At 38.6% G+C, this 9319-nt stretch overlaps 1 protein-coding gene across 2 annotated transcripts in view; it reads right to left on the bottom strand.

The window, feature by feature from the left end:
• LOC144083232 (Na(+)/H(+) exchange regulatory cofactor NHE-RF4-like) overlaps window positions 1-3954 on the bottom strand; it is a 53399-nt gene extending 49445 nt beyond the window's left edge. The window contains exons 1-2 of one of the 2 annotated variants that reach the window (XM_077610852.1): window positions 3849-3954; window positions 3602-3657 (exon numbers count right to left, since the gene is read on the bottom strand). In XM_077610852.1, coding sequence (XP_077466978.1) covers window positions 3602-3617 — 16 coding nt within the window. In that variant the 5' untranslated portion in view covers window positions 3618-3657; window positions 3849-3954. Of the gene's footprint in view, window positions 1-3601; window positions 3812-3848 lie in introns of those variants that run through there. The other variant, XM_077610853.1, reaches the window with a different exon arrangement.
• Between the last annotated feature and the right edge of the window lie 5365 nt (window positions 3955-9319).

The following is a 9319-nucleotide window of genomic DNA, read 5'->3' as shown; positions in this document are numbered from 1 at the left end:
ACAATACAGACGCTCCCCTACTTACGAACATTCAACTTACGAACAACGGTACATACGAATATGTCTCCAAATTGCGTTTATGTCGAAAAATGTTCGTAAGTCCAATTTTGTATTTTTTTTCCGAGTAGTGCTTCTTTCCGCCGCTAATACGCCTGCCGCTGTGAGGGCTCACCTCACCCAGCATCTACCTTCTTCGTTGCAATGCGGAAGTGCGTGATGTAGCTCCAGTGCGCAAAGAACCTTTTTCATTTGTATCATTAAATATCTCGTGCATCCATTATTGAATATGGTTGGTAAAAAGTGAAAGGCTTCTATTGAGGGAGTTGCAAGAAAGAAGCAAGCCATTTCATTTGAAACGAGTGGCAATAATAACGAAGCTTGATGCGCGTGAGAGTGGTGAGCGTTGCACATATAACAACTTGAATCGTTCGACCGTCAGTACCATTTATAAACAGAAAGATCGAGCAGCAGGACCCAAATATTGAACGTTGCACAAAGTTTGCAAATCAATTGAATGATGCCATACAGTGCTACCGCATCATTTATGATGAAAAAAAAGAAGAAAACTGTGCAATCGTCGTTAGATCGCTTTTTTCGGCCAGTTTCTAATACATAAATCTCTCTCTCTCTCTCTCTCTCTCTCTCTCTCTCTCTCTATACAGTACTGTACATATTCTCTCTATTTTATTAAATGTTTTTTTCAGTACAAACCAATGCGTGTTATTTATACAAGCCTTAAACATACAAATGCACTTATATAAACCTTCAATATACTTATATAGGCCTTAAACATAAATTATAATACAAAATATAGCACTGAATCAACTTACAAACAAATTCAACTTATGAACAATCGCTCGGAACCTAACTCGTTCGTAAGTAGGGGAGCGTCTGTATACTATTTGCTTGTGGAGCTAAGTTAGCGCGCTGAAAGTGCCGCACACACCATTTTCCCAGCTGTAACAGGCTTGCTAGCTTCGGAGTTGACCGCCCTTTCTTAATGATGTCCATTTTTTTCCTGAAAAGTCCGTCTGGAAAATAGCTTTGTGAGCAAACAGAATCCATTTGTTTTTGCTTCTGTCGACCATGACCATTGTGGGTGAAGTTTGCGATCTCGGCTGCCTCGGGTACTGCTTTGGCCCGCCTACTAGCCAATCATAGTTTGTGAAAGCAATGACATGTCCCAGCCAGCAAAATGCTAACACCTATGAAAAATCATTGTGGGGTTGCCAACTCAAAATCTGATTGGTTAAAAGCAACAGTCTAGTTTAATGCAGCAGAGCCCGCAAGAACTGATTGTGAAGACTTTGAGGCAGATCTGATCTGGCAACAAATAATGGCTGAAATGTGATTGGTTAAATGCTTCAATATGAAAACACACATCTGGAAGCAGTGCAACCAGGGGGAAAAGCAATGAAAGGAAGCTAACAGACCATTTGGAATAATAAGTATGGATGGACAAAATATAATATGATTCAGATATTTCTTAGGCCAGCAGAGAAGGCCTTGAAGGCCCTGACGGCCCGTCACTGATATATAAATATATACCGTAATTACTCGAATATAACACGCATATTTTTGCTATATAATTAATTCCAATAGTTGGGGGTGCGTGTTATAATCAATAACTAAAATAAATTACAAATTTTCGATCGAAAAAAGCATTGTCAAACTCACTTTGACGCACGGACATTGTGCAATTTCCAACTTTGAATTCAAAATACACGCATATTAAAGATCGTCAAGCCTCACAAACATCACAATCCTGCATTAATAAGCTGGAAAGTAGAATACTACATTGTAGTGTAGTACGTACTTGTATTTAAAAATATGTCCAGCGGGGGGCAGTACATTCCCTTGTTACATGTGATAGTCTTTTCTATTGTGCATATCTTCAAATCATTTATTTATTCAATTTGTATGTTCCTTTACTTGTTTGAGAATGACAATAGATATTTGAATTAAAACATGGTATTGTCAATTGAAATGTAGTCAATGTTCAAAGAAGTCTAAAAGGTATTGCAACATAACATGTCTACATGATGTTTGTCCACTCTGTGTATCATCTATTGCCCTAAAATTCAAACGCATAACTCCCAACTGCACGACACTCGACACGCTCGTACCTGAAGATTTCTCTATCCGGTTTTGAACAAAACAATCGTGAAACGAAGAAAAAAAGGTAAGATTTCTGATTTTCGTCAGCGGGAAATTTTAGGTGCGCACTATATTCGAGTACTGCGTTTTTCCAGATTTTTTTGGCCCAAAATTACCTGCGTGTTATTTTCGAGTGCGCGTTATATTCGAGTAATTACGGTATATATATATATATATATATATATATATATATATATATATATATATATATATATATATATATATATATATATATATATATATATATATATATATATATATATATATATACACACATACATATATACACACACATACATATATATGCATTTATTGATTGAATACAAATACTGGAGCTTTTGAGACATTACAACCAGGCCAGGGGGGACGGTCAATGGCGAAACGGCAAAAATTAAACTGGGGTAAAATCCACATCCTAGCAGCATTTAGTTATTAAATACAAACACTGGAGCTTAAATACAAACACTGGAGCTTTTCAAATATCAGAACCGGGCCCAGAATTGAAATATTATTTAGGAATATAGCCATATTATACTCATTTTTAACTGTACACAATATCCATCCTCCTTTCTTTATTCCTTCTTCTCTATCGCCATCGAAGCTAATGATGATATATATATATATATATATATATATATATATATATATATATATATATATATATATATATATATATATATATATATATATATATATATATATATATATATATATATATGTCGCCAAAGAAAGAATGTACAATAGAGGGAGAATGGGCGCACAAAAAATATATACAGTGCCTAGATCTATTACGTCTTGCCATTTCCTGTTTTGTTGCGAGGGAATTTTATGCATGTGTATATATATATTTATATATACATACATACATACATACATACATACACGCATACACGCACACACACGCGCACGTGTATGCGTGTATGTATGTATGTATGTATGTATGTATGTATATATAAATATATATAAATATATATATATACATGCACACGCGCGCACGCGCGCACCAATGTGCTCTTCTACCTTTTGATTACCTTAGAATACCATTGGTAGACTTCCTTCAATCTGTAAACTTATTTCGAGCATTATTGCTATTTTATACTTATGGTCTGGAGCTTTTTTGTGTGATACTAAGTCAGCTAATGGCAAGTTTGTGCTCATATTGTTCTCAGAAGGCAATGGCAGATCTGGCAATGTTTAACAACTGTCAGGGTAAAGTTTACAATCTGAATGAACATTGAGTGCAGAGGTTAGTTATCTGTTTTTCAATATGACAAAAAACACCTTAAACTATATAATATTTTGTACTAAGATTAAAATCATATCCTGCTATATCACAATTAAATCATTTATGGTACAAATGAGACATTTCAAAGTGCTTACAGTTAAAATAAAAATAATGCTAAGCAATGTTCTGAGCCAAAGTAAATGAGGGAAGATAGCTTACTTGAGATGGAACTCATGATGTTCCGTAGTGGATTCCCAGGTCACTGTCTTCTAAGACTGAAGAGCAGTCAAGAATCAAGTTTAGGAGTTGAGGGATAATAAAACACCTTATCAACTGGCTAATCGTAGACTTCTTTCTTAACAACTTGTTGGTTAAATATTTACCCAGTGTGGTTAAAACAACTCAGACAACTGTGTACACAGTGCTGGTGTGAAAGAGGAAATACGAGTGATATGAGTAAACATACCTGCTAAAGCAGTGGTCCCCAAACTATTCCAGAAAGGGCAGTGGGTGCGGGTTTTCATTCCAACCTGTAAGAGGAAACCTTTCCACCAATCTGGTAACTTAGAAGTGCAATCAGTGGATTGCAGTCAGGTGCTTATTTTTTCAGCAGAAACCTCATTGGTTAAACTGTTTGTGTTGGATCGGTTGGAACAAAAACCTGTGTGCATATCATGCTCAATGCACAACAACAGCAACTGACGATGATGTTTTCGTCTGCTACCAGTGACAGAGACGATCCGGAATAGAGCCGAAATGGAAAAGATGAGATCAGTTTTACAAAACAAACGTACTTGTTTTAAAAACATTTTTTCCCGTAAAACAGTTGTTATACGGCGTACACAATTTGAAATGATGAAAAAACATAAAATATGGGAAAAACGTATAAGTTTATAGGTATGTTGTCTTCGAGCTGAATTATTAGATTCAATGTAAAATTGAAGTGGCATCTCTGTTTTTCAGGTCTGATCAAATTAAAATCTGGTAGGTATCCAATAGAAATATACACACAGATCCTTGAAACCAGTACAGATATACTTTGACATATGAGAAATTTGAGATACGTGGAAAATTCCGAGCAAATATTTGCCTTGAGCTACGAGACCAATTTGAGATATGAGCATACGAGATGGTTCCCGATGAGGCCGTCCGGGTGGCCAAGTGTGCAAGAGGCTGCTTATGTGGGAACAGCGTCGCTCTGTCTTTCTCGCCGTATCTCCCTCGCATAAGGATAACTACAAGCACCGGGCGGTACAGGTTTCATTTCTTTACAGGAGATGGCGTGAACGAGTCGATAATCTGCGAAAAAGCCAGCGGAATCTACATAGACTTGAAAGCAAATCAACCATCTGAAAAAGACACCAGTGAAACTTGTCAAAGAGAGTCATGGCTGTTTCGATGATTCGAAAAAATGGTTCTGAGGCATGGAGAAGCAGGAAGTTTCAACTCGAAAGCCGCGGTAGAATACATTAACATCTTTGCCTCAGTTATCGCACAAGATTTAAATTTAGTGTAACGTAAGATTAAAACATATTTTTAAGTGTGTGTTTATAGTTTAGTTAAATTTAAACTTTATGTCCTTTCTCTCTCAAGTTCGTGCACTCTGCGGCAAGTCTGTACTGAGTAATGTCACATTTTAGTATTGAAGATCATAACCACTAGATAGGTATTTGTTACTTTGTGAGTAGGTGGTGAATTAGAGCAAATAAACAGTAGTTTTTCCTTTATAATATCCTGTTTTTGTTGTTTTTTCAGAGGGTGAGAACAGATTAATTTGTATTAAATTTATTTTCTATGGGAAAGATTCAAGATGCGAGTAAATTGACACGAGCTTGGTCCAGCAATGCATTAAGCTCCTATCTCAAAGTATTACTGTATTTGGATTTATAAAAAAAATCAGGGCTGATTAATTAAATTTATTGATTGTAAACTCAAAATTGTTACCCCTCTAATATTTGTGGATGGATCACTGTTAGGGTTATTAATCTTAGACTTAGTCCACAAGGAATTCTAACTTCTAGTAACTGAATCATTGTATTTAATCGCGACACTCGAAAAACATGTTTATGTAATCAGTACAATAACACCCTAGATCAGGGGTCACCAAACTATGGCCCGCGGGCCGGATCCGGCCCGCCGGCACATTTGGACCGGCCCTCTGAACAATACCAGAGACGCTATCGGATTTATTTTCCTATTTGGCCTTGAAGACTGGGACGTTTTAATCTTGTGTTTGGTTCATTGCACCCCTGCTGAGACCACAAATCATCCCAGTGAAGCGGGCCTTCGCACTGCTCCTTTGGTGACACGCGCGGGGAGAATGTTTGCCTTTGATGCATGCGGGCATTCCACCGTTGCATGCGTGAGCAGAGTGTTAGCGAGACATCTGGACGATCGCAGGTGAGGGCGGAGCCCTGGGGCCATCACTATTGCGATGCTATTCAAGCATATAAAAACTGTGCAACCGGAACCTGTTTGAGAACGGAATAATGGCGAAAAGGTTAGTTAAGAGAAAAATTGATTCAGAATGCAGGGTATTTAACCTGCAGTGGACAAACGATTATTTTTTTATTAAATGCAAAGAAAAGGCTGTTTTTCTCATCTGTCAAGAGACGGTGGCAGTATTCAAAGAATACAATCTTCGCCGGCACTATGAATCCCGTCACAAAGACAAGTACGATAGCGTGCAAGGCCAAATACGAGCAGACAAACTCTCAAAGCTAAAAGTTGGAATATTATCTCAGCAGACTACATTTCTACGCCAAGCTCAGCTGAACCAGGCATCCGTTCGGGCCAGCTTTCGGGTTGCTAAACTGATAGCAAGCAACGGTAAGCCTTTCACTGACGGAGAGTTTTTTAAGAAATGTATGGATGTTGTCGTGGAGGAAGTGTGTCCCGAGAAGAAAGATGCATTTAATGCCGTAAGTCTGTCGGCGAGTACAATCGCCAGACCCGTTGAAGAAATCGGGAGTAATGTATATGCCCAGCTGCAGCAGAAGACGAAAGAATTTGACTTTTTTTCATTAGCACTGGATGAAAGCACGGACGTGCAAGACACAGCGCAACTGCTCATTTTTATTCGTGGAGTTAGCGCAAACTTTGAGATTTGCAAGGATCTGGCAGCCCTCCAAAGTCTCAAATGGACTACAACAGGAGAGGATATTTTTGACAAAGTGTGCCAAACCATGGAGAAGTTGGACCTGGACTGGTTAAAGCTAGCTAGCATCACGACTGACGGGGCTCCTAGCATGGTGGCTGAAACTCGCGGTCTAATAATGGGGACGCATGAACCGGGAGTTGGAAAAAAGGGGTCTCATCGCCCCGCTACGAGTCCACTGCCAAATTCACCAGCAAGCACTGTGCTGCAAAATGTTGACGTGGGATTCTGTAATGACGGTTGTGGTGTCGTGCATAAACTTCAGAGCAAAGGGAGAAGATTGTGCATGGCACAACAGAAAGTTAATGTTCCATGGCTTTTTTTTCTATGAAGAACCCAGAGAGAGTTATTTAGTTATTATTTATTTCATAAATAGTGTTATTTATTTCCTGTTTTTTTTCTGTGAAGAACTCAGAGGGTTATTTAGTTATTATTTATTTCATTAATAGTGTTATTATTTGTTTCCTGACTTTTTTTCCTGTAAAGAACCTGGAAAGGGTTATTTGGTTGTGTGGCTTTCTGGAAAACAATAAATTTTTTGAGCTCCCCTACGATCGTCACACTTTTTCTGTTACAAACTGACACCGGCCCCCCATCAGAGAAGGTAAAGGTTATGTGGCCCTCACAGGAAAAAGTTTGGGGACCCCTGCTTTAAAGGCATACAAATTAAGAAAACTTGGCTTAAAACTTACAGCATTGCAATTATGGGGTTAATGAACCTAAATGTTACAAAGATAACGATTGGCAAGGACAAGCTTAGATAAGTGGGAAATGGACAATTCTCCAAGCTCAAAAATCTGGCTAAGAAACAGATTGTTTGTCGCTTTAGGTTTGACAAAATGCGTCGGCGCATGAGTTCTGGAATATTTGGGGAATGTGAATCTCATATCTAAAAGAGATTCGAGGGAAATTTGGTAATTGGCTCTACGGCACTGGATGCCCAAAATCTGGTGGGGCCTTTCATGGTATGAAACAAGTGCTGGCATAATGGTAGAAAAAATAGCATTTCCAAATTATGATATAAAACCTCTGAGTAATGCTTTAAGTAGATGGGTTGGCTAGAAATAAATGGAATGGGCAAAACTCGAACGGAATACGAGATACATTGACGGTTACCAAAACAAACTTTAGAGGCAAAACTATTGCCACCTCAATACTGCGTACAAACAGCTAAACTGAGCATTAATGGAGGGTATAACTTAATGCAAAGATGAACTGAGATGCGTGTTGTAAATCGTATGTAATAAATAAGCAAGAGAGGCGTCAATTCGGGAGAATGATCTTGTCCGAAGGCGCGTGAAGATCGATCCTCTCTTGCAAGACACCGGTTATGAGTCAGATGTCTGTTTTATTTGTGAGTGCATTTGGGAATGCCTAAAGGCAGATATATTCTTAAGATGTATAAGAATCGATCCTTGGAGCCTGATAGTTACTTTATTTGTCTCAGGGTTTATTAATTTTTTTTAAATTAGTTGGGGCCAGGGTTCCCTCTAAGCTGTGCGCATGCGCAATTGCGCACTACTCTCGCGTTCTCTGCGCATGGCAAACATATGCAGCGCACAAAATCAAATTGAATTGAATGCTTTTATTGTACGCCAACCTGAATTGTAAAAAAAAAGACATTACATTTTTTTCTGTGCCATTTTGCGTCGCAACTCAGAGTGGCAGCCTGTCACCGACAAACGACAATAAAAGGTCATTTCGGATAAAACTGACAAACACCGTGTCCAGCCAATGATATGATGCGGTTCGGGTCACATCGCGTGTGTTTACTTCCGCGGCATGAGTTAATTTCGCAGGTTAGCATATAGCCAACAACTCGGTGGAGCTGCTGCCAAGCCTTTATCATGGCCAAACGAGTCAAAGTAAAAAAAGAAATGCAGTTCTTCTAAGATGGAATGGCTGTCGGAGCAAATAGAAGAACAAGCGGTGAAATTGGGTGAGAACTGTCGAAAACGTTGCCAAGTGTGCGTCTGTTTCAGTGTGTGTTTGTGGTATGTCATCGTTTGTCTTCAATTTACACGATGGACTATAGATGGAAATTAGCCCTTGGCTGCAATCTTACATATTTACATATGTATGTTCATGAATGTGCTGTCCCTTATGAAATATATCAAATCAGCTAAAGTTGTAAGCGATTTTTCCGATGGAAAAATATTGCACATAAATGGACTTGACTATCTCGAGTGACACATTCGGCAGAAAAGTCGTTTGAAGCAGAATGAGAAGTGAGGACATATTTGAAAAATGAGGTCAACTTGAAGTCAGATTTGTGCAGATTCTAGTGTCATTTATTTAGATATTTTATCCACAGATATGAATCATTACATTTTAATAGGACTAGATCATTTATGGCTAGTAATCACATACCTGTCAAGGTATACGTTTTTTGATCATCTCAAATTGTGTGCGCTGTGTAACAACCTTTTTACGGGATTTTTTTTTAAAATACGTTTTTACGATCTCGTTTTACCCATTTCGGCTGTAATCCGGAACTTTCTGTTGCTGGTAGCAGAGGAAAACAGCATTGCCAATTGCTAATATTGTCAAGCATGACACGTGCATTCCCCTTTCACCCGCCCGCCTTTTCACCATCAAAAATATAGCAAGCAAGGTACCACGACATGCACCTGCTCATGGCAGGTGTTCTACTGGTGTGTGCCCGTTGCGAGCATTTATGATGTTGCCCACACTGATCCTCTGTATGCCCAGACGTATGAAAAATTGGAGGGAACGTTGGTTGGGGCTTTTTAATTTTTTTTATTTTATTGCCGGTAGGT

Source organism: Stigmatopora argus, chromosome 10, assembly GCF_051989625.1.
Source record: "Stigmatopora argus isolate UIUO_Sarg chromosome 10, RoL_Sarg_1.0, whole genome shotgun sequence".
Taxonomy (NCBI): Eukaryota; Metazoa; Chordata; class Actinopteri; order Syngnathiformes; family Syngnathidae; genus Stigmatopora; species Stigmatopora argus.
Note: the sequence above shows the minus strand (reverse complement) of the source record. Positions and strands in the feature narration are given on the sequence as shown.